The sequence below is a fragment of the Lonchura striata genome, chromosome 21 (genome assembly GCF_050655825.1).
Source record: "Lonchura striata isolate lonStrDom1 chromosome 21, ASM5065582v1, whole genome shotgun sequence".
Classification (NCBI taxonomy): Eukaryota; Metazoa; Chordata; class Aves; order Passeriformes; family Estrildidae; genus Lonchura; species Lonchura striata.
Genome location: NC_140723.1, coordinates 6,281,487 through 6,307,830, shown reverse-complemented (window position 1 = coordinate 6,307,830; position 26,344 = coordinate 6,281,487). Strand labels below are relative to the sequence as shown.

General features: G+C 40.7%; 1 protein-coding gene across 8 annotated transcripts; it reads left to right on the top strand.

The window, feature by feature from the left end:
- Window positions 1–142: 142 nt before the first annotated feature.
- On the top strand, window positions 143–26,252 carry TNFRSF8 (TNF receptor superfamily member 8). Of its 8 annotated transcripts, none has more exons than XM_085558954.1 (12): window positions 143–5,151; window positions 6,891–7,095; window positions 11,588–11,678; window positions 13,563–13,688; window positions 15,665–15,820; window positions 15,924–16,017; window positions 17,463–17,740; window positions 17,946–18,056; window positions 18,604–18,651; window positions 19,739–19,809; window positions 21,924–22,131; window positions 23,275–26,252. In XM_085558954.1, exons 2-12 carry the CDS (start codon window positions 7,033–7,035, stop codon window positions 23,514–23,516), a joined length of 1,488 nt encoding a protein of 495 aa, XP_085415080.1. In that variant the 5' UTR covers window positions 143–5,151; window positions 6,891–7,032; the 3' UTR covers window positions 23,517–26,252. The 8 variants fall into 8 exon arrangements, with proteins under 8 accessions (XP_085415080.1, XP_085415079.1, XP_085415078.1 ...); XM_085558953.1 differs by having other exon boundaries at window positions 143–5,198; XM_085558952.1 differs by having other exon boundaries at window positions 143–6,780.
- Window positions 26,253–26,344: the final 92 nt, after the last annotated feature.

The following is a 26,344-nucleotide window of genomic DNA, read 5'->3' as shown; positions in this document are numbered from 1 at the left end:
CTGAAACAGAAATTCCTGCCTCAAATGTATTTTAGGGAGCTAACTTGAGAGAATGAATTTGGTTTGTGCAGCTTCTTGGCATTCACTTACTTTTATATGAAATACATTATTTATTAAATGCATGAATAGACTTTTTTAAACAAGGAGAGGAATATTGCAAGCATGACTTAGCTTGACTTTAGCTTTGGGTTATCTATCTGTAGGCCCTACTGAACGGAATTGGTCCAATAATTTCCATTATTGGAAATACTAATTTAAAAATAAAATAATCCAGTGGCTATAGAACACTAGGTGCCGAATTTTATACCAAACAGGGCATATTTAACATTTTTACTACCTTACCTTCAAACTCAAGACATCATAAACCTTAATTTATCCTGAAATAAATTACAGCAAGCCTGTTCCACTCTACAGAGAAAAGGTCATGCTGTAGATTCCTGTGGTTGGAACCAATGTTGAATTCAAAATGTCTCTTGATAGATGGGAATACATTGTCTTTCCCACTTGTGGAAGTATCGGAGGTGTGATTATGACCCTCCATTAGAAACAGATGGGAGAAGTTGGTGATGCTGCCCCTGCTCACTCACAGTTGTGTCTGTGTGTGTGTTTAATCTTGCCTTCATTTGCAAGCTCAAACAGCCTGAAAATGCTCCTGTTTGTGGAGCCTCTCTTTTAAATTCACATCGCCATCTCCACTGCATGGCATTGAGTTTATAAGTCCAGGTCTGCACAGGTGCCCTTTCAGCCCGTTGCTGTGAGGATACAGGAATGTTTTGTGCAGGAATAATGAGGTTTGCAGGGTGGCTTTGTCCTGCAGCATGTTACACAGTCCTGGATAACACAGAGGGGGCTGAGATGGCACCTGGGGGGACATTGTAAAGGAGCACATCTACTTACTGCTTGAGAACTTGCATTTCAGCCAGTGCTAAAGCAGCTTCTGCACTTGGACAGTGGACCCTGTGCTGGGGCCAGTGCTGGGATCTGCATTTCCAGGGAGAACAGAGAGTGGGGTGGGGCGTTGTTGGGATTGGGGTTAGAAATACTGAAATGTTTTGAGGCCAAGAGTTTCTTAAGCCTCAAAATAATACAAACACTGGGCTTGATTGTGTAAGCACAGAAGTATGGGATAGCTTGTCTGCTGGTCCTGGAGGTAGGCTGGACCTGGATTTAGATTTTTTTTTTCCCATATTTAGCACTAAGGAACATGCTGGTTCAGTCTGGGCAGCTGTGTATCCTGTTGATGGCTGGCTCTGTGTGTGCTCATTTTGCTGATGTTTTGGTAGTAAAGCTGGCTTAGTTCCCCTTTCTGACTGTATTGCATATATATAAAACTGATTCATCAGATGGGAAATCCAGCTTTGCTTAATTAGACAAATGAGATGCATTAAATGATGTATTTGTGATTGTTTTGAACGGGGCGATGTAGTTCAGCTGTTAAATGCAGCTCCCACCTACTTCTCAGTAGCAGTGTTAGATGGTCTTTAGTGTTTGTTTGCCTTCTGGTAAGATAATTTTCATGGTGTCTCAGGATCAGGAGTTTCTTGCTGTCAGTAAGAATTAATATCAAGAGCTTTGGCTGAATGTTGTGCTGATTAATGTGTTCTGTTTTGTTATCAGCACATCAAGTAGTGACTCTCCCCAGAACTCCCAGGTGAAACAGCTGCATGTGGCTTGGACTTGCTTTTTGAATCATTTGAAAACTTTGATTTTGGGGGTTTTCATCTCTTTGGAACTTGTGTTTTCGAGGCCCATAAGGATTTCTTTTCAGAGTGTCTCAAATTTGAAAACACGGGAAGTTCTGCCCGTTCTTTTTGGAGTCAAACCCCTCAATTTCAGCAGCTCCCTGGATAATGGCTGAGCAAAACTAAGGACTTGGTTTTCTCCCTTCCATTGGTTTCTGCAGAGCAAAGATGCCAGGAAGATGAAAACTACACCCTAAATTTTTAGGGCTGAGATGCTCAATTAGTCAAAGAAAAGATGTTTTACAGTCTTTGGAAAAACTACATCGTGAAAATCTTTCCTTTTGATTTTTTTCACAAAAAATATTTAATATTTCCCAAGTTTCTTTTGTTTGTGTCCACAAAGGAAAGTTCATCTGCTTTTTATTATTAGTTAAGCTTTAATACTCAGCTTTTAGATGAGGAGAACCAGAGTATCAAGAAAGGATGTGAGGTACCCAAAAAGGTCTGGGACACTGTGGGGAACTAATGAGTCCTACTTCTGTGTTTGAACTTTCTTATTTTCTATTTGGGATTAAAATGCATAGAATTGGAGCTCTTGGTGCTTTTTCAAATTGTTTTATCACAAGCTTTTTCTATGGAGAGTGACCATGTGTTAACTATACAACTGTTCCAGAAGCTGCAGTCAGAATTACTGAAAGTACAGACATGGTGTGATCTCTCCTCTAAGGTCATTTCTCTCTCTCTCCCTCGCTGTCTCTCCCAGCCTGTGGACATAGTAATTCTGTGATATGATTTTGGTTTCTTTCATGGAAGCCCCAGCTTTCTTAAGAGAATTGAGTTCTCTGTCAGCTCTTCTCATTTTCCAGTCTGACTCAAAATGTACTTTAGTTTTGAAGCTACTATGGGGCAGTAAAAGACATTTTATACTTTTTTTTTTTGTTACATTAGTTGTTTTATCCCTTTATGTGAGGCAGTGTTATTAGTTGAGATAATGAAAACAAAGGTATAAGATTTTTTTGTCCACATAAAATCTATCTAAATGACATTTAAAGGAGTGTAAGTGGAAATTAAGATCTGTTATCTTTATTATTAATACGGTAACGTTTTTTTTTCCTGATGGTAACCCATTTTAAGCCATTGCTACACTTTAACAAGTGTGCAACAAGAGCTTTAAACCTTCTTAATTGTTGATCACAATGGACAAATACACTAAGGTAAATTGCTGAATCAAGACATCTCTTAGATAATGTTCTCAAGAGCACCTGCAGTGCATTTAATCTATTGAAGTGACATAATTAAATGCATTGACAAATATTTAATTCTAAGAATGAGAAGTGCATGTGTCACCAAATAAATATCAGTACCAGAGTGGCATAGAGAGACGGGATTTTGCCAGTCTGTGGCATAAATGAGGTTCTATTTCTTCCACATGCAATTCAAATACTGTGTCAGCTACAGCCAGTTCAAACCCCAGTGACTGGCTGTGTGATGTGTCTCAGTGGGATCCCATTGCCCTCCCTCCTGTCTGTCCTCTTTGGCTGTGGAAAGATTTACTGAGAAATTTAGTATTGTCTTTCCTTACAATGCCTAAAATCATCGAGATCCTGTGTATTCCAGGGCACCCAGGAGCAGAGCTCTCTGATGGCTAAAATGCCTAAATAGATCAAGAAAGGCAGCAAGAAAGTCATTCTTGGCTTTCTCCTTTCTTCATTTCTCTTTTTTAATTTGTACCCCGAGGTTTGTAGCATGTATCAACCCTGCCTTTAGTACTCCTGGGGCTCCTCATGAAGTTTGAAGCTCTGGCATTGTTTCATCTGGCTAATAAACAAGAATTTGGTGATATTTTTTTTTTGTCAGCATACTGCTGACAAAATGCTTTCGATGCTGTTTCACTGACAGACACAGGTGATGATAGGGGTTACCTTTATAAGGATCCTTACAGTGCACAAAACACTAGATGGAAAGTGCCAAAGATGCACACATAGCATAAAGCAGATTCAATTTTTATGTGTTTAGCAAATTGGCAAAACTGACAAGAATCCCCAGTTAGAGGTATAGGTGGTGAAGTAACTTCTCCCTGGTTCTACCCCGTTCTGAAACCCTCCACCCTCTTAGATAGGAACTAAATGTTCTTTATGAAAATGTGTCTCAGAGAGTTGGTTTCAACCTTGGCTCCCAGAGCCTAACCTTGGACCCCCAGGGCTTGGAGCCACCAGGAAATTTATTTTGTCTTTCTGACTAATAGAGTTGGTAAAATGGTAGCTACCAATACAATAATAGGCTACAGCGATACAAATAGATATGTAAAGAATATATATATAAAGGCAAAAAAGGCAGAAATTAATTTGGCATCACTCTGAATAGCAATACTAACAGTGAAATACAGATTTTAGACAAAGTATTTTAATATATATCCTTTTAAATTTCATGGTCTTTTCTATCTGTCAGAAGTTTAGAGATGACACTTTTGGTGGGGTTTTTTTCCCTCTATACAGCTAGATATATATTAACTGAACATACACATTTAAAAGCAGAAGTAACCATAGTAAAAGTACAACATGAGACTAAATCAGTTACTTAAAAATTAGAAAATGTCATAAGTACTTTTGCTTGAGCACGAATGTACCAATATTCTGGAATATTCCATTGCTGCTTCCTTTGCTAGGCTCTCACTGTTAGAGCACAGAGAACAGACATTGCTGAAGGGATATTTGGGCATGTGGTGGAGACTTTGTGCTTAGCTGGGTCTCTGTATTCTCTTGCTCCAAGTGGCATTTGAACAACCTCTGACTTACAGGGTTTTCTGAATTAATTAAAATAGAAAATACTGAGATAGCTTGTCTGAGGGCATCACTACCTTTAACACCTAAAGCAAAAAGTGATGCAGGTGTCAGAGACAGATATGTGTAATCAAATAAACATTATAAATAATAACAGCATTCTCACAGGGGCTTCCCCTTTTTTTCCTGACAGGCATTGTCCTTTGATGGAAGACCAGAGAATCAGGGGTTGGTTATTTACTTCTATTTGTTCTGTAGGGTTTTTTTCATATTAACATAGGAGGTTATTTTCTAGGAAATAGAGCCACCATGTAGAGAACAGTAGCGTGGGTTTGTTATAAAATGGAGGTGCTTCTTCCAGTTACTGATAGGGCTTCTTCTGGAAAGCCCCTTTTGTTGTATTTGAAATCAAAATACAGAGAGTCTGAAAAAATGCATTCACTTGGAAATGCGTACAGGCTGTGAGGTTCCTGTGGAGCAACCTCTTCACCCTCTTTATTGATGTTGCTTTTATTACACACTTGTAATAACTTTTTGTCATGTACCAGCCTTTCTGAAAAGCCAGCAGCAGCAGTAAGCACCCTCCACTTCCTATCCTTTTAAATATCTACTTCAATCAAGAAGGAACTTAATAATTAAGAAGTTCGAGGAAGAATGGCAGCTGGGAAGTCTGGTTTCACTTTGGATGTGTAAGTGGAATTTTTCTTCTTTGGAGCACCCTGGAGCCTTTCTCTCAGTGAGTGCCACTTGTCCCTTTATCCATGTCATCTTGTTCCATGAACCTTTGTAAAATTAATGGCATTGCCATCTCAGACAAATTTGAATGAAGTTATGCAGTGGGTTAAAAAATTATTGATACCATTCATCAAGAAGGAACAATGTCAGTATGCTCATTTCAGTTTTCCTATGGAAAACAGGCCAGAAAACTCTCCCAGGTGCCAATTCTGGGAAAGTCTTTTACACACAGATTTTTTGTACTCATGTAAGTAGTTGTTGCATCAGATAGTTTGACTTCAGCAGTGTAACTTAAACCTTCCAGGCTCTCTGTGATGCTGGTGCTAGAAAAGCTTGGATGGGGCTTGATAAGAGAAAAAAAACACAGAGGGGAAGGAAAAAATACAAACAGATCTCATCAATTGTCCTGACTAATATGTTATTTGAAACTGCATTAATAAATTGGGATAATTGCCTAATGGCATATTACTGCAGAAGATTAAGGTGTGTTCTAGGCCATTATTAAATTAGGAAAATCAAGAATGTAATAATTTGGCATTGAAATTCTTAGTTTCCTCTAGACCTATAAGGAATAGCTACCCCAAGAGCTTCTATAGCTAAGAGAGTTTAGAAGCTGAGCAGTACCCTGGCAGAGCAGAGAGATGCATTTTGTGTCACATACACGATATGCAGTGTGCTGAAAATGCCTGGGGTTTATATGATGGCATTCTGGAGAAAGAAGAATCTAGGTAGTTAAAATTGCTGCAGCTGTGAGCTGAAAATATTTACACAGGGTCCCTGTGGAATGCTCCTCTTTGGTGCTTGGTTGTGATGGCAGTGATGTTGCTGTGGATCTTTAGTAAAATAATAATTTATCTGACTTTCAGTATTTTCTCATTTCTTTTGTTGTTGGTGCGAAGCAACGAAAAAACGACCCAGAGGTGTGAGAATTCAAATTGTCATTATTTTCCTGTGTACCTCAGAGGGTTTTCAAGGCACTTGGCTTTTTTGAAGTGGCTAACCTTCACTTTTGACTAGACTTCTAGGGCAGATAAGGAGGCTTCATGACATCTTCAAGCACCTGAAATATTTCCAGGCATCAGAACAAAAACCATGCAGAGTAACAAATGAAAGTGAGTGAAATGATGAGTAGCAGACTTAAGGATGATTGTCATCACCAGGAATTATTTTCTCCTGGGATTGGAGGAAAGGGAAGATTTCTCAAGGGGAAGGTCTGTAGTATGTTGGTATTTGAAGTGGCAATGTGCAAAGCCTAAAGCTTAGAGGAGTCACCATGGTTGAGTGTGAGTCCTCACCCACTCATCCAAACAGGAGTAAAATGACTGTACTGAAAGAATTAGCATTTCTTACTGGGAACTTCCTTGAGGTTTGGTTGCAACTCTTGAAAAAGTGACTGCTGCATGGGGCAGGGCTTGGACTTGTGCCTGGCCAAGGCTTTGGGGTGGTGAAGTTGTCTCTGAGGGCAGCACAGATGACTCAGGAGCCTGTGCACAGCCAGCCATGTGCCTTGGGTGACAACCTTGATTCTCACAACCGTCTCGCAGAAACTGCCAGCACCAGGACTAGACATTGAGGCAGTTTTGGTTTGTTCTATTTTTATTTTTCTCTTTTGGGGCAGCACTCCCTCCCCCTTCCTTCTAAATTGTTTTCTCAACTCAGTTGAGTCTCAAAGCCTGTCTCCTGCTTGTCTCAGACAGCTGGAATGTCTCTGGGCTGAATGAACAGGCAAGGAGCATGACTTGGTGGCACCGTGGAAGGGTCTCAGCCTCCAGAAGGGACAACCCATCTGTCTCACCTGCAGTGCTGGCAGCCAGGGACATTTAACACCACCTCAGATGGCTGCCTGCAGCCTGCCTCTGCTCCTGCTGCTGCTCCAGGACGTCCAGACAACCCAACAGGTAAGGCAGGGGGACACCAGGATCCTGCAGGTGAGGTCTGGGGCACCTGGGGCTGCAGAGCCACCCTGCCCTTCAGCTGGGTGTTGGGGTGGGTGTCCACAGAAGCAGGGTTTGTTAAAGGTGGTGAGCAGAGCTCTCAGGAGATAAAGGTATAAAGCAGAGCAGAATTTGCCCTGTCTGGGACCTTTACAGGCAGGAGTGTGGGATGTGAGCTATGATCTGCACCTTGTTGGCACTGCTGGAGCTGCTGCAGCTCCCCAGTCCCAGCTGGGGAGTGAGGAAAGGTTTCCTAGGGGTGGGGGGGGTTTATTTTTGCCTCTGTGCTCGTTGACAGGCATACTCCTTGCAGGGCTCTGCTCACAGGGCTGCTGCCCACTCTGCTGATGCAAGTCAGGAGGGGCAAACTGAAAGGTGCAGAGGGGAAACAATAATAGACCTTTTTCTTTACACCCCCCCCTCTACTGACACTGACTTCCTCATGAAGCCACTACTATTTCTGAATTAAAAATCACTTCAAACAGACAGAACCCACTGTCTGTACTCAGCTGATGCTGTAGATGCACACCAGCTCCCTGTTCTGATCCTATCAGCTCTTGTGGGTTTGCTTCCACCCACACACTGCCACTTATCCCCTCCTCCTGTGGGATCACATGGCAATGAGCCCTCAGCACCTGGCATAAATCCAGGTGATTTCCCTGACTGATACCTACAAATTCACATCAAAAAGTAGAAAGGTCAGGTGCAGAGAGACTGAACAGGTAAAGTCAGGTAGGTGAGTATTTGCATGGAGTTTGTTGGATTGGAAATGAGCCATATTCCTTTGCAGTGGAAATACAAGCATATATTAGCCTAAGAGACCTGTCAGTACACAGTAACTGAAAAGTCCAGCACATCACTTGGGCTGCCAGATTTTTTTACAAGACACTGACCCCAGTTAAATCTTTGAAAATAACCAAGTTCTGTATCCTCTTCATAGGGGATTTGAAAAAGATCCTCCTGCTTCTTTTGGTAAGAGTAGGAGTTTGCTCGTGTCTTTAGTTGTAAATACCCCTCCCACATTTCAAGTTTGGTTTACTTTCCCCATGTTATCTGTCCTGCCATTGTCTTCTTCCTGAAATAAGTGTTCAATGAGATTGGAGTCTGTAATTCTTGCTCACTAGAGGAATGCTTGGGAAGGCATTCACATGTGCTAAATGCAGACTGCTTTAGAGGGAAAGCCAATAGCAACTTTTGGTGGTTTTGTTCAAAAAATGAATGGGGCAGAGAGAAAATTTGGTTTTCTGATACTCATTGTCAATATTCAGACTCACTGTAAAACCACCATGACATTGCTGGGATAAGGAACTGGCTTTGCACTGCCTCTCTTGCAGCAATACTTGCTCTTCTGCTAATGGAGTACAAGTGGTACTTTCTAATGTGAGCAAGTCACTGTTTACTGGTCATGTTTTTAAACCATGCTCCATCTTACCTCAGTGCACAGTTTGAGTTCTGTTTCTTTTTATATTCAGAGAGCTCTCACTTGTTGATAATGTCTTTACTATCAAGCAAATGAAGCTTGACTCCTTGAAGCTGTAGTTTATCAGCTTTTTCTGTACTGTCAGAAATGGATAGAAGCTTGACAGACAGTTAACTGTTTTGCTGCAGTATTAGTCAGTTCTAGAATAGCCACTGCTGGTAGGTTTTTTTTTTTTTTTTTTTTTACGGTAATGTTCTTTCTTCCTGACTTACAGCTCATTTGTAGCAAGCCTGATTTCTTACTTTGCCTCACAATCACTTTTTCTCTATGAGTTCAAAAAGCCATAAATAAGTGAGTCAAACCTTGTCCTGACTGAATTGCAGAGTAGCCACTGAATTCAGCACCTTTACAACTGCCGTTATTTAAATTGGAATAGCAAACATTTTTGTAGAAATAAGGGAAGTCAGAAGAGCTGCAAAAATCCTATTTTCTAAAACGAATTCTCTCAAGCAAGTGCTGAAAAACCCAAATACTTTTGATCTATATGTTTCCTTTATTTAATTGGTCCTTAATATGCAATGCATTCAGAAAAGAAAAAGAACAGTTGACTTGCTGAGTGACTGAAAGCTCTAAACCAGTGCATCTGTCACAGAGCAGTTCAAGCAGGATAGGAATTGCCATCTTTCCTTTCACAAGATGAATTCCAGCTGCTGCTAAATCCAAAGCTTTTATTTGAAGAGAAGGTCAGAGAGAAGGATAAAGACCTCCTGTCCACCACAGCCACATGCCTTACTCCAATACCTGTGTGATCTTCCTCAAATGTTAATGTTTTTTTTTTTATTATGCACATTTACAAACAGGTAAGGTGCAATGAGAATAGCAGCTGTTATTTCAATTAAACTGTCACTTCTGCATTGACCCCTTAGAGAATGTTGGGGACCAACCTTCCTGCTGAGCAGCTTTGCATCATTGTGTTGCTGTTACAGGTCATGTTAGGAGTCAAACAGCTTTAGAATTTGGAGGGAAAAATGTGACAAGAATGGGGGCATGGTGACTGATGCTGAGCATTGACATGAATGTTATTTATCACTGAAAGGATCTGCACTGATTTTTATACTCATTAAACACCTCTACTGAACAGATGCTGACTCACAGACATTTTGCTTATGGATTAGATGTGATGGGGTCTTCAGAAGGTGGTTTCCCAGTCACAGACATCTTGCCATGATTTGTTAAAATGAATTTCTGTTGGATTAAGTTCTGATTTAGAGATGGGGTAATTGAGAGGTGAGAGCACCTTGGGTTTGGCTCAGTGGCAGTGCAGGTGGCTACAAAGCTTGTAGCTTTGTATTTGTGGAGGAACCATGGGTGAGCTGTGTGATGTGGGTGGCTGTAGGGCAGAGCTGCCCTCCCGTGGAAAGGGGGAAAATCAGCTTGAGTACTCTCTCATAGGTATTATTGCATAATCTAGCTCATGCAGGCCTAGCTCATGCAGTGATTTATCACTGCACTACCATCAGTTCAAATTCATAATCAGAGTGTTGGAACCAGGAGCAGAATCTAATATTAAACTCCTGATTTTCATATTCTTGGCAAGTTAACTTTTTAAAAAGCTGTTCTCTCACATTTTTACACAGACACTATTGTTTTATTAAAATCCAAACCCAGACAATTAAATAAACTGTAAGCTTATGTGCTGCATTAGTAATTCAATAATTCAAGAGTTTGTACTCTTGTTTAAAATTCAGCTTCGTTTGCAGCCAGAGTTGGTTGCCCAGGAGAACCAGGAGGAAAAAATTAGGTATTTGTGGTGACTTCCACCAGCTCTTGCAGAGAAACTAATCCAGGCTGACTTAGCTACAGAATCCCTCAGGGCAGACAGAGAAATATTCCCCTTGCCCTGGGTTTCCAGTTTTGATATGTTTCTAATTCTTGTTCTTCTGTTAATTTCCTCCTTGACTGAAAGCTTCTGTTTTCTGATGGAAGTGAAATAATTTTTATATTTTTATATTTTTGTGTATATTTAATAGGAGAACAGGCTGTGAAATGATTAAGTAGTGAGATTCTGCACAAAGGCAGCAGGTGACAGCAAGTATTATTTCAAAGACCAGTGGGAAATTCATTGGCAGAAAGTGAGATGTAGAGTTTCTGAAATATTTAACTGCTCTACCAGTATCGTGTGGGAAAATCTCCAGGGAATCTGCTTATCAACTCTTAACAAAAAAACCCCAAAAAAACCCTCTGCTAAAAAAAATCAGTGTTCATACCTTCTAGTAAATACTGAAAATGAATTTCAGATAACAACATCTTTAGGGGATTCTTAAGGGAGATACCAAATTCAAAAATCAGATATTTTCATCAGAACACTTGTAACACTGTAATTTCCCAGAGCATGTTGTGGCCCAGCCGTACAAAAACTAAATCTTATTTTGTGCTTCTTGTTACAGGTTATAGTTGGGTCTCATTCTGTAAGCTAATATCAAAACTATTTCATGGTGGGTTTTTTTTGAAACTAAATAAATATCAGTTATGTAGTGATGAAAGGTTATTTCTGAAAAGCTTCACTCACAACAGAAGTGGGATCAGTTATTTGAATAAGGGCTTCATCAATCATTTGCATAATTCTTTACAAGGCAAAATCCTCTTGCAGGATTTGTCCCTTAATGATAAGTAAAATAATTTATTGGTTTATAATACACACTTAGGTTGCCAAATTCAAACAGTATGACTGTTTAAGTTACGGGAAATTTGGATACTGACAACAGAAATTACCTCTGTGGATTACACCAAATCCTTAGCTCCAATTAACATGAAATAATTTTAGCACAGTAATTTTTTTTTTTTTTCTGAATGCCGCAGTGTTTCTAAAGGAAATGCGAACAAGAATTTAGTTGCTTTGGGAACACTTGAATTTGCAAAAAACTTTGGGCTTTTCCTTACTGTCTGCAACCACCATTGCTTGAGACAGACTGGGATCTACTCTAGTAGAGAATTAATTGTTTTCTAATTATGTCTTTTGTCTCTTTCAATTTCTAGACCTCATTAAGCCCACGCCATTCCTGTGATACACTAGAGAACTGGTTCTATGATGAAACTTCACAAAACTGCTGTTACCAGTGTCCCTCAGGTATGTTTATAATTCAGGCAAGTTTATATGGAGGCAGTAGGAGCCCTGTGTATCTGCAGAGTTGTATTCTGTCCCTGAAGAAAGGGGCAGTTTCATGAATCACTCTCTAATGTGGCTCCAGATGTGAATCTCTTCTCCACTGTCCTGCTCCTGTGTCATCTGCATGCAAACCAGATAACGTGATAGAACTTTTATGGGATTTTATCACTTGGTACTGAAGTAGCCAGGTCAAAGAATTAATTTCAAGCTTGCCCCTGGGTGTGAATGAGCACAGTGAAATTAAGCTAAATGAGTTTTTTCTCAGAGATAAAAAAATGTAAAATGAAGGTATGGAAAATCTGACATTATTCTCATAGTCACAACGGTTTAGAAAGTGTCTCACATGAGGGAGGAAACAAGCCCTTGTCAGGGGACACATTAAGCTGTGCTAGAAGCTGGGTGTGACTCAGAGGCACATAAGGTCAGCAACAGGAAACACCTTGGTGAGAAGAGTTCTGGAAATGTCTGAAACTGCCCCACTGGCCAAAACCCCCTCAGTGGGTGGGTATCTTGTGGTACTTCAGCACCATCTGTATCTTCTTGCTGGAGTGATTTTTCTATCGTTTTTATTAAAGAAATTTCTGACCTGTATTTGTGTTCTGATGATGCAGAGGGCTTTTAGTGTTTGATTGCCAGTATTTTTACCATCAGGATTCTCACCAGGACATCCTGTGCCCCTGGGCACACCACTAGTGTGGCAGGCACATTCTTCTCTCCCTCAGGATTTTTTCATAGAGGAGCACAGAGAGAAGAAAGAGAAAACAATTTCTATTTCTGCTCCTTGTTTTCCCATGGGTAATGTGTTTAGAGAATTGTTTCCCTGGGGTGATGGCTTGGTTGGATTCTGGTGAGGATTGTTCGAGCCTGATGGCCAATCCATCCCACCTGGGGCTGGGCTCTCAGAGAGGGTCTAACTCTCAGAGAGTTAGATCTGGTTGTTAGAAAAAGTAGGTAGGTTGTTGTAGTATCTCCTTTAAATAATATATTAATGTATTATAGCATAGTTATAATAAAGAAATCATTCAGCTTTCTGAACTGGAGTCAGACATCAGCATTTCTTCCCACTGTGTTCACCTGCATTTACAATACATTACAGTCCTTCAGAGTTGTAGATGTAAATCAGAGCAAGGGATGGAGAAAATGGTCCAATAAAAGAAAAAATGGGTGGGGATGTGACTTTGACAGTCCCAAGAAAAGCTATTTTCTTCTTCAAAACCATACTTTGCCAAAGCTCCTGTCATGAGAGATGTCATAGTAAGGTTGGGTGAGAAGCAGAGATCTGATTTACACCAGGCTGTAATGAGCCACCAGTTTCCATCAGTTCACCTTTGCTGGTTTTTTATTGCTACATCCTCATGTCAGTCCTGGACTCCTCCACAATAAAAGTTATAAGAATCCTTTTCCTAAGCATCCTTTTAATTGTCCACTACTCCTCCAAGCACTAACCTGTTCATATCTGCTACTAACTCAGCGGCTCACTGCAAAGAAAGAGGAGCTTTTCTAAAAGTCCTTTTAACCAAATGAGGAAAAGAAGGAAACATGAAACCCAGTTCCCTGGGAGCTTAGCAGTGGCAGGACACTGGTTCTCCTGGAGACTTGGTTGTCTTTTCTGTCAGCAAGTGACTTGCCATCTGCCCATTCTGCAGCAGTCCATTCCAGCTGGGATTATGTCCTGGCTCTGTACCTTAACACTTGAATAGAAAGGCAAAAATGGCCTAGAGAAGCCAAATAACCCGTGGTAGTGTATCTAACAGGTAAACACGCAGACAAGAACATTTCAGGATGGTTTTCTGCCCATTTTGGATAGATATCTTGTATATTTTGCCTTTTTTTTTTTTTCTCCAGGCTATGTTAAAAAGAAAGCATGTCCTCAGAATCCAGCTGAAGACTGCATGACATGTGGACCTGATCAGTATTTGAGCAATAAATCCCAAAAGCCACAATGTGATGCCTGTGTGTCATGCCCAAAAGGTTTGCTTTTCTCCACACATACCTCACAGTTACATTCTCTCTCTGTATATTTTATTCACGCTTAATTTGTATTTTATTCATTTAGAATTTCCACAGCAAAATTATCCATCCTTTGTTACTAAATTAGACAGCAGAATGGTACCTTGCATATAATCCATGTTACTGCCTGTGTCACCTGGGACTACCTAAAAATTCTCCCCTCCAAGGAAACCAGGCTGGTTTCTGCTTTCTGTCTTATATTGCAAGCTATTATCTACAGGCTTCTCTAATTATTCATGACTCAAATTACCATCATATGGCTTTAAACTGAAAGAGGGCAGGTTTAGATTAGATACTAGGAAGAAGCACTTCCCCTGGGAGGGTGGGGAGGCCCTGGCACAGCTTGCCCAGAGAAGCTGCCCCATCCCTGGAGGTGTTCAAGGACAGGTTGGACAAACCTGGGGAGAAACCTGGGACAGTGGAAGGTTTTGTTTCATAAAATGTACTCATTTCATGTCCCTGCCTGTTGCTATTGGACATGAAATGAGCACACAGAAGCTTGGTAAGTTCAAAAGAGAAAAAGACCCAGTTTTATTCAAACATCTGGTACAGAATTCCAAAGGTGACCATGGGTTGGACGATGGAATTACCACCTCTCCAACCACACTGGTCCAAAGATCAATCAACCATTTCTCTCCACCCACAGAGAAATAAGTAAACTATTCTATTTATACGTGAAATTGTGTGAGAACTCTGACTCTCAAATACGTAAACATTATCAGAAGGCTAAAGAAGTTTTATGAGAACTTTAAAACTTTCAAAAGAACTATAAAAGAAAACTTAACACTTAAAAATCAGGGCAACACCTGCCCATGACAGGGGTGGAATGAGATCAGTGTTAAACTCATCTTCAACAGAAACCAGTCTGTGATCATGTTAGCGTTCAGGAACACACGTAATCACAGGATATGATTCTATGCAGGTGCTTTTATTGAGAGCTCTGGGAATCAGGGGTACAGACCCAAATCTGACTCCAACACGGCTTTTGAGTGTATTTTATATTCTATCATTATCTAACTTACATATTAATTATTAAACTTATATTGTTCTATTGTATACATTGACTTTATTCAAGCATGAGTTTCTTGTGATCTTTCTTAGGCCCCTGACCATAGTTTCTCATGATTATTCTTACAATTAAACATTAATTATATTTAATTACTAAAAAATCATCACATCTAACATTTATATCATTTATCATGTACTAGCTACACAGGTGCAGTTCTAGCAAGGTACAAGGCCTTCATGTACCTAGGGTATTTATTTTTTTTCAGGGCCTACTAAGCTTAATTTTCCTTTTAACCCTAAATCCCCATGATTTTAAAACCCTTTTACTATCAATCATGAAGAGACACTATTGTAAATGCAGGCAAACTCAATGGGAAGAAATTACGATGCTTGATTCAATTTAGAAGGCTGAATTGTTTCTTTATTATAACTATGCTAAAATACATTAATATGTTATATAAAAGGAGGATGTTAAAATTGCATACTACTTTCTCTGACTCTAACTTTCTCACAACTGGTGACTCTCTCTTGAGAGTGCAGCCCCAGGTGGGTTGGATTGGATTGGGTTGGGTTGGGTTGGATTGGGTTGGATTGGATTGGATTGGATTGGATTGGATTGGATTGGATTGGCCATCAGGTTCAAACAATCCTCACCAGAATCCAACCAAACACTCACTCCAGGTAAATAATTCTCCAAACACATTCCACATGGGAAAAACAAGGATCAGAAATAGAAATTGTTTTCTCTTTTATTTCTCTCTGTGCACCTCTATGAAAAATCCTAAGACGGACAGAAATGTACTTACCACAAGAGACATCAGCTTTTCCTGCTTCCTGAGCCTTAGGACTGGTGTTGCTCAGCTTTGGCCCCAGTTGACATTTCCCTTACGAGGGGATCCTTTGTCACTGCATGTGTTTCTTGCCCCCAGAGCTGGACCTGGTGGAGAAGCAGCCCTGCTCCTTCAATTCCAGCCGCGTGTGCGAGTGCCGGCCGGGGCTGTTCTGCCAGCTGCGGGTGGTGGACAGCTGCTCGCGCTGCCAGCCCCACTCTGCCTGCAGGCCTGGCTTCGGCGTCAAAGGCAGGGGTAGGGCTTCTCACCTGCCCACTTCACCTTTCCTGGTCCTGGCCATAGGCCTGGACCTGATGAGTTTTGTTTGGTCAGTCATCAGCTGTGATTTTTTATTCAGGCACCGCGACAAATGATGTCACTTGTGAAGAGTGCCCTCCTGGGACCTTCTCGGATCAAAACTCCAGCACAGACATCTGCAAACCCCACACCAAGTAAGTCTGTGCTTCTTTAATGGGACTGACTGATTGAAATGAATAAAGGATGAAATAGGGTATGTCACTGTTGGAATCTGTGGTATTGATGATTCCAGGATTGTAGAAGGTCTCTGAACCCCACAGCCAAAGAAGTTGTAATTGGTCTGTGCTGGTTTCCAGGTTGTTTATTCTGTTTATCTCTCACATGTTCTGCTGCCCTGCCCAGCTCTGTCCTGCAGGGCAGCGTGTGGGGCTCTGCCCTCAGTGGGATGTGACAAACATTAAATACCACAAACTCCCTGGGCTGCATTTACAATAATGTGCCAATATCTGTCACCTACGTTGGACAGTGTGTCCCCAGCCTGAACCAACAGAAAAATGCCAACACCACAGTGAAACATGGAGGGCATGAAGAAGGAGAAAAAGGACAAGGCACACCCAATTTCCTCTATCTTGTCCCCTTTGAACCCCTCATCTAGAATCCTAAAATATTACTTTTGCACCCATGCCACACTTAATTATTACTCATATCAAACACTCAGAGCTTGTAATTCATGCTGTAAGACTGAAAACTCTTTTCCATGGACAGAGATCACAGCCAGTGTCTCTGGGGGCTCTGTCCAGGGGGGTTCCTGACCCCTGCCAGGGTCCCAGGGCAGCCAGAGGGAAGCCCTGGACTCCCACATGTCACTTCTGGTGCAAAGTATACAAATCCATCTTAGAAGCAAGGGAATCACTGTGGGCTCATGTGCAGAGGTTAGAAGGACTCTCTTAGTAACTGTTGTAGGAATGTGCCCGTTAACAGAGGAAACAAATTACCCTTTGTCTCCTTAATAAGGAAAACAGCCCAGAAGTTTCTCTCCTCAATTTGATTAAAAGACACCTCATAGGACCTTGGAGACTTCACCTCAAACTTAAGGACACCCAATTGGACAGAAGCCAAAAAGTCCCACCTGAGCAATTCACTAGAAAAAGAAGAGAACAAAAGAAGTAAATCACTTCTGTGAAGTGTTTTAGCAGGAGCAAGAACCTCTTGCCCTGGCTCGGTTTTTCTCTGTAAAGAGCTTTATTTTTTGCCTTTTATTAAAACTTTTTTGTTTCCAACACTGTCACAGGAGCCATCCTGCTACTTTTATGCCACCTGAGGTAGCTGAGCTATCTAGAGTGTAATACTTATCTCTGAGAGCTTACAATACCTGGCTCAAAGAGACCAAGTATTAACCTGTTTCACAGCTCTGAGCTAGAGGAACAAGGGTAGGAAGGAATCCTGCTTGCCTCATTTTTAGATTACTAAGTCCTGTGGAATTGCAGACCTGTGTGAGTAGCAGCTTTGCATCCAGGCCAAGAATTAATACCACAGGGATGAGAAAAATAATGACTTTTACACAGAAAGCAATAATTGTGACTTGGAAAACACTTGTACCTTGTACCACACAATGATACTTGTTCTTCTTCATACCCAGCTGTGCCAAGTTGAACAAAGTAATACTAAGGAAAGGAAATGCTACCCATGATCAAGTTTGCCTGGACCAGTTGCCCACTTACCTCACCCCAAGCACTTTGTCCGTGAGATTCAGCAATGAAACAAATGACTTTGACCTGAGGATGTTTAAGGACAACCTGGTGACCTCTGCTAGTGGTGACCTTCTAAGTGCCACAACAACTGAAAACCCCAGTTCAACTCCTGAGGAGAAAGCTGGCACTTCTCCCACCTCAGCCAAGGGGGAGATGACAACAGGAGGTAACAAAGGCACAGCAATCACTCTCTAGCACTTTTTATTTGGAAGTATCTTTGGTAAACACAATTTTTAATGTGGGAACTTCCTGCAAATCCCCTCTGACTTGTGAAATGATGTCGATGGTCCTGTGTTCAAACGCATGGATTGACTGAGGGTTTTCCCTCTGCCTTTTCTCAGCCTGTGCTGTGCTCCCTCTCTGTGCTGCAGGTGTCGTGCTTTGGGCAGTGGTTCTCTCTGTGGCAGTGCTTCTTGGGGGCACGCTGGCATTTTGGAAATGGAAGGTTTGCAAGAAGCGGATCCTCGTCCTCAGGAGGAAGCGTGAGTTTTTCAAGCTGTAACACGGGATGTGCTGCTTGATCTGCCAAAAAACAGATGGGAAACTCAAATGTGGGCATGTTTGTGGAGGTCATTGGGGAAGAGAATGTTCTCCACAGGCCAGATAAGGGTTTAAGGCAAGCTGCTCGTGCAGGATGTTGGAGAACATGAAAGATGGAAGCAGCTGTGAATTTAGGGAGGGAAGCAGGGGGAGCCTACAAGAGGGGCAAAGATAACTAGCTGTTTCTTTTCTCAGCACAGACATTAGTATTAGATGATACCAGAAGTGTTGTGTGACTAGTTTTTGGTTCTGGGAACAGAACTGGGCTTTGAGCACGAGAGGAAGGGTGATTTTTACTGACCTTGACTCCCCAGAGCTTTGCCTGGTGATACATGCGGGGTGTGTCTGCAAACCCACATTCCCCCTTTTTCAGAAAGCAAGATGTGCACGTTGTAGGTTGCTTGTAGATCTGTGGGTGTGGTGAAGCTGTTGGAGCCTTCAGGCTCCACGGTGAGTTTGACTAAATAAATGAAAGGTTTCTTTTATCAGCACACCTGCATTCGGTCATCGCACACAAATACGTGCTCAAGTCTCAAGGTGAGTGACTGGTGGGCCATCCTTATGTCTGCAGAATCAGTAGATAGTTTAACGTGGGATTTTATTCTATAGAATTTTAATTTAAAAATTAAATTAATTGGCCATGCAGAAGGCCAGTCCTGTTCCTCCTGAGCAGGCAGGGGACACGCTGGGTGCCACCAGGTGCCAGCAGATGTCACTTTGTTCCCACGGCAGCTGAAGGGTTGGGTGATGTGTCAGTGCTGGAAAACACCCGATTGATTTCGGGACAGTCAAATATGGGAGATGTGTTCAGAAAAAAACCTGTCCAGATCCCATAAAGTGCAAACCTTTTACCCATTTAGCTGATCCCCTCTCAGCAATTCCACTGCCACTGACAGATCCCTGCTCTCTTGTGTCAGGTTCTAATCACCACACAGCAGAGCTTTCTATATTCATTCATTCAGGAATATAATTTAAAACCTCTTGTGTGCAGCCTTATTTTCTCAAAATAGAATTTTTTCTCCCTTGCTTGCCTTGCCTATTACTGTGTAGCCTTACAGAGCTGATACTCTGAAAATAAAGGTGGCTGTAGATCAGGGTGAAATCAGACACTAAGTCTGAGCCCATCTACCTTCATGGTGATAGAGAGTGTTGTACACTCCCTCCTTCTCACCTCTCTTATTTGGCCAGTGTTCCCTGTTAATGGAACTGTGCATAAAATCCCACCCCCTTAATAATCATCTGACAATATGATGAACTGACCTAACTTGTTAATCCAGTAGAAAGTTATTAATTTTCTTTTCTTTTTAATAAACTTGTATTGTTCTTATCTAGGCAGTTTAATCAGTGCATTTTTTCATGAGATGAGTATCAGTTGTGGTGTGGGGACAGTGATGCAAAAGGTTTTGGGGACAGTAGGTATCACAGTCCTGGCAGCAACCTTCACTGTTTCACCTCAGGAGTGTCATTTCTGTGTTCCCTGAGTTTTAATAAAACCATCATGCATATGGGGTGGGCAGTGGAGTGGTTTAGGAAGTACATTGCTAGGTGATCTTTCAGAGCATATATTAATATTCTTGTGATTTTCTGAGGTTTCTTCTGATAATCTTTTTACTTCCCATTGCAGGTTCAGATCTCGTGAACAAATGTGCAGTAAGTGTGAACAATATTCCAAAACAGATCACTTTCCATGCCAAAGTAAATCATGTTATTTTCAAATGTCCTGTCTAAAAAGTGCCAGCCTTTTAGTTTGGACTTCCCTCTACAATATGTAATAATTTAGGTGGAATGAGATGTAGTAGGACTCAATACCTTCATGTCTTGAGATGAGGTTAATGTGGTGTTAAATAATGAGATGCTGCCTGTCGTAGTTGAGACTGAGACAATACAAAGCAACAGTCAATCTTCAGAAGGCTTCAAACTGTTTTTATTCTAGCATGCATGCTTTTTGTACATTCTTACAAAACTCAGAAGTTTACTCATTGGTCAGGAAAGCCAAAGTGCTGATTAGAATAGGCAGTTGCAGGTTTTTCTTATTTATTCTTCTTTCTTTCTTGGTTTCTATGTCAACGACCTTGGTAGAAAATTCTTTTAGAGGTAAACATGGATCCTCTTATCAAACTTCTCTCTGGCTCAGAGAATCACTGTCAAACCTCTTCCACAGCTGCCACTCTTGCTTGTGAGGGGATTTGGTTTGGTGTTAAGCCATTAATGGTGCATTCATGGGACAAGATCTGAAATCACAGCATGAACATACCTTTTCTTCCTTCTGGGAGAACTTTGTGTGTCAGTCCCATTTTATCTTACTGCTCCAGTCACACGGATGGGATTTGTGCTTTTCTTCTCTCTCCCTCCACATCCCTTTCCCTCTGCAGGATTTGGCACAGCTGTGAAATGGGTACTCAGTGGGTTTGGTTTGTCATTCCTACAGGACAAGCTCCTGGTGTTACAGTACATTTTGGAGATGAACAGGACAAGCATCACTCAATATGGCAACAGAAAGCAGTTCCTCAGCTGCTGAAATCATCACTGCTTGGTTTGATTCCCCCTCTGTTAGAGAAATTACAGCCGCTTTCATTCTCTGAGTCTCTCAGTTTATTAGGCTTGTTATCTTTAAATGTCCAGACCTGCTAAATCACTCATTAGACTGTTTCTTTGTTTTTTGTTTTTAAATGAGTTTGCTTTTAAATGTTGTGCCTCTGCACACACACAAGATTCTGCATTTTCCAGTCACTCTGGTTGCAATCAGCTGTCATAATTTCAGTGTGTAATTCTTAATTCCTGAATTAACAATGAGGATCTTCAATTCTTGCCTCTATATAGAGTCAGACATGAGCAAGGGTTACGAAGTGCACATTTCAAAATATTTTTTTTTTCTTTCCCAACCTTGTGGAAAGAGAAGATCAGAACCACCAGAAAATTGTGATGCAGGACCTTTACCCTCTCTCAGATTCTGGTTCCCCTTTTAAAGAATTGCTTGTAATTAATTCTTCCTGTGTTAGGTAGTCTGAGCTTGTTTTTCTATCTGACATTCTGCTGTGACAATTACATTTTGAAGTTAAATCAGTTTGGCCTCTGGCTTGTTCTGTTCTTCCATAGGAGCGTGATAGGTCTTTTCAAAGTCTAAGAGGTAGCTAAAACATATTTTCTTCAGTAGAAATGAGATACATTCCTTAAATGTCATCAGAAATCAGAATTCAGCTGACAAACACTATTTTGAAATACGGTCTTAAGTGGTGCAGGAGCCTAGTTTGAAGTTCCCCTACCTGTTAGGTACTTTGGTATTGTAAATGTAGGTGAACCCAATGGGAAGAAATGACAATAATTCAGAAGGCTGAATTATTTCTTTATTATAACTATGTTAAAATACATTAATATACTATATAAAAGGAGGATATTAAAACTACATACTATTTTTTCTGACCCTATCTTTAACACAACTCGTGACCCTCTCTGGAGAGTCCAGCCCCAGGTGGGTTGGATTGGCCATCAGGCTCAAACAATCCTCACCAGAATCCAGCCAAGCACTCACTCCAGTAAACAATTCTCTAAACACATTCCACATAGGAAAAACAAGGAGCAGAAATAGAAATTGTTTTCTCTTTCATTTCTCTCTGTGCACTTCTATGAAAAATCTTGAGAGTGAGAGCAATGTGCTTGCCACTCTTTGGAACATTTCACTCCCTGTGACAGTGGTGCTGGGCAGTATATTCTGTTATCCTGACTGCCACAGGAGCATTCTGTGTTCCTGTTGCTACATTCAAATTGTTTTTACACTCACCTCACCTCTGCCCTCCTGTTTATATTGGCAGAAGATCATACTGACCACTGACAGTGGGCTAGAAGAGGAGGAGTTAATTGACAGAGCCCTTCCTTTGGAAACCAACAATAACTTGGTGTCCAGCACAGAAAAAGCCCAGAGTGTTCATCGGGGTGTGACTGATGTGACACCAAGCACTGGGAATGCCCCAGACTGCCCTGTGGATTCTCGAGTCAGAGACCACACAAATAACAGAATTGGTGAGTCTTGCTTTTTTTTTTTTCCTTTTGTCATCTTTTTTCAAATTTGTAAGCAATGCACATACTGCCATTCTAAGATTATCAGTAAACTTCAGTGTCCAAATCTTCTAACAAAGACTGTGCTGAAACTCCAGATCTTTGACACAAAAATACCTGTTCATTTGAAATATAATGCTTTCTTTTTTTAATGCTTGTCTTAGTCACTATAAATTTGACAGAAAATTCCCTTCTTCCTCCTTTTCATTCTGGAATATGTAGATTTTACAGAAGAATTTTGAATACGTCAGCTGGAAGATGATGCTGTGATACCAAAGGAGAATTGTACTTAGCTATAATTTTCTTTTCTGGTTTCATAATAATGGCTTGAAATGTATCTCCCATGTGTTCCCATAAAATCTTTGACCATGGCACAGGGGGGAGATAAAGGAGCTCATTCATAGGGGGTGAATTCTCCCCTGAGACTCCATCTGCATGAGACATTCTGGCAGTGCTTCCAAACCCAGTTCTGAGGTTATTCAAAGGTGTTATTTTTCATATTACAAAACCTGACCTTCCCTTACTAAACCCCTTTCCTGTTTTACTGTGAGTGATGGATTGGGATGAATGTGATGATTTGATTTACCACATCCAAATATCTCCAAGCAATTAACCTACAGTGTCTGATGTGCAGCATCCTTCTGAATTAAGTGCAGTGGTGCAAGCCATTGAAAAGTCCTTATTTACCTTTCTGTGAAGGGGTTTGACAGCAAGCTGGACCCAAGATTCAGAAAATTTTGTAGTTTATTCTCATCTAGAAATAAGCTAATTTCTTTGCAAGTCCTAAGAACGCAGAACTTCTCTACAGTGCTGATCTTTACCCAAAGATTTCATTTACATGGTGTTTCTTGAAACAGCAGGAGAATAAACCTCGGATTCTTTAGATCCCAATTAGTTGCTTAGATTCTTGTGAATATCTTCTGCCTTTTCCACTTTGTCTTTCTCATGTAGTTCCACCTCTAGCTCGGTGGCTTAATCCCATGGAAGCACAATCCACTAGATCTGAACTGTCCAGAGTCCTAATAAAAATGTTGCATGAAAAACAGCCACCTCTGGGGCAGCAGTGACTGTTCACCAATGCTCAGCATTACTTTTTTCCTTCCTCAGAAAAACTCTACATCATGAAGGCCGACACTGTTATCGTGGGCTCTGTTTCAGAAGTGCCCAGTGGCAAGAACTGTGCTCTTAAAGGATGTGAGAGTAACGATGCCCAGGAAAGCATGGAAGAAGAATTGGAAATGCACTACCCAGAGCAGGAAACAGAGTCTTTTCCAGGGAATGATGTAATGGTTCCTGTGGAAGAGGAGGGAAAGGAATTTCACCACCCTACCACTGCCACTGAGAAGTGACAACCCACAGAGATACAGAAGACACAGAATCATCCAGTGTGACACTAAGGCTGAATTTATGACCAGGGAGGTAAACACATTGTGCCTTAGATTATTGGGAAACTCCTGGAAAATACTGAAACACTTTCAAACAAGGAGAGTTAGAATCTATTTCATCTAACAAATGAGAGGATCATCCAAACTGTTTGCCTTCACAGCTGACATCAAATATTTCTGTTTCCCTGTCTCCCAGTATCATACTGACAACAAATTTGAATCAAAGCTGCATAATTTAGAGGACATCTGGATGTCAGCTGAAGTTTCACAGCTTGCTTTCTCAGTGTGAAGGAATGGATTGAAATCTATGTCTGGTTGCTTCTATTAGTTGTGAAAATTCTGGCCAAGCTTGAGACTCAGCCATGTTGTTTCTATTCCAATAGTTTCAATTTTGTAATTGGCATTTTGTAATCTAGCATTTTCTCAAGGCTTCAACCTTTGATTGAAAATTATAATAATTTCAGTTTTACCTAGCATAAACCTCAAGTTTGTGGACTTCATGTTTCTTGAGGAATTAGGATCAAAGGTGCCACACAGGCTCTGAAAATAGAAGGCAAATAAAACTAATTGAAGTCCACTGTACTTTAGTCCATTCTTTCTAGGTTTTGAAGTCTGATTCATATTTTTTTGACTACATCAAATCATTAGTAAGTGTACAAAACAGTCTCTTCTGATGGAAGCCAAACTGGTTGAACATCTGGCTATTGGATGAAGTATGTGTTAAGCCCAGTGTGGAGCCTGTAAAAAGAGAAATGAAGAAAAGAAACTATTTCTCTACTGAAAAAGAGGCACAGCAGTTATTTCCTATAACATTGTTAATATCTACTTGTTTTAGAATTGCTCATAATCATCATGGTGACACAGATTTGCATATCCTTTAAAAACAAACCTGTCTGGTGGCCAACTGGCATGTGTTATGCTATTTTTAAATCTTTTGTGCTGCTTATTCAATAACTGTCAATGTAATAGTGCTGACTATACTTTTGCACAGGACAATGGAAAATGAGCAGTATGACAAAGTGTGTCTTAATAATCAAAAAGATGAGCCACAAAACCCATTACTTGCTTTGTAGTTTTGTCCTGATCAGAGTGCTGTAATAACAGTGGTGCAGCTGCAGCAGCTCCTGTCTTAGAGTGAACACAAGGGCAAAAAAACACCTCCCTGGGCCAGACTGGAGTTTGAGCCCAAAATGTCATCTCTGACAGTTGCAGGAAGGGATCAGTTGGGAAGACCATAACTGCTGTTTGCATTCATCAGAGTTCTGCAGTTGCTGCTGGCATTGGACTAAGGATGTCAGAGAGTTTGATTCAGCCTTTATTATTCTCTCTTATCACCATTAGTTTTCCTTCTCTCTTTTGAGTTCCCAAGTACAATCTGCCTCCATAAGCACCTGTGGCAAAAGATTACAGATATCATGCACTGTGTAAAGGACTTTTAGCACTTTGAAGTGGGCCTCTGTCACTAGCTGTTGCCTTACAGAATTCAGTGAGTTGCTTTTCATTTCTTCTTTTTCAATCAAGTTGCTTTTGTGATTGATTGTATCTCAGCTTTGATTGAACTAAGCCTCCAGGTTGAGTTCCCATCTTTTCATATTACTCATGTAAGTTTGATGCTCCACTGGCTTGGTCAATTTAGTTGACCTTTTCTACATCAACTTTAACTTCACTACATATTTTATTTTAGAGAACACCAGTTTGTGAATCCACAAACTGAATAACCACATTTGCCTGGCTGTGATTGCTTGGGGCTGTTCTGCAATGACTGTAATTGTGTATTTCTACTCTGTATATTAATTAATCTTTTTTTACTGGAACAGCTTTCTAAAAGAACCATATGCATTGCAACCTGCTGGATGTGTTATAGTTAGTTGGTTAATAATGCAGGTAATATCACTATTAAAAATGACATGGCTTTTAAGCCATGGCCACACTTTTCCTATTTGATATGTAAATGTTAAATTGTTGATAATTTCTGTCTCAGAAGAAATATTTTTTTCAAGAAAGCCATTTGACGCTCACGGAGCTCTTAGTGGATTAGAGTTTTTCTCAGGAGCAGGGCTGAACTGATAATAAAGTCTGTCTGTACTATCCTGGCGTGTGTGATACACGAGTGACTGGTAGTGATTTATTAAAAAAATATGGATATTGATCTAGTACCAATATCTGTGACGGACAAAAACTCTCTAACAGTTTAAAGTTAAAAAGTGTGTGTTTATTGTGTGTGGGATTGCTCCCAAATCCACACCGCAGCTTCCAGGTGATTACAGAGCCCTTTTATCCATACGAATATTGAATACCCAAATACAAATACATATTCATCATTTTGGTACATCCCATTCCTTGCTTTGTATGCTAATCACTCCAAAAGCCATTCAGCATGCGTGGTTTGTTCCTTGGAATAGGTCGGTGTCCCTTTCATGGGGAGGGGTCCCAAAATGAGGAAGTCAATGAAATCTTCCTCGTTCTGACCTTTCTACCTTTTCAGTGCCAATATGACAAATGAACTCTAGGTAGAACTCCCATTCCTTGTCTTCAATTGGTTTCAGAACAGAGGAGGCCACAACTGTCTTATGTTCTATTTGTCAGTTTGTGTATTCTTCATTATAAACCCAGCTAACTAAACATTGTGCTGACAAGCAGTAAATTATTAGTTAACTACTAACTCCTAACTTCATCAAGGCCTACTCATTTATTTTAATTAACTCTAGTAAGGCTTGTCTCTAACTGAAATCTTAGCTCCTCTAAAATCTCTAAATTCCTTAAAATTTACGTTTCAGTAGGGTGAGCTTTAA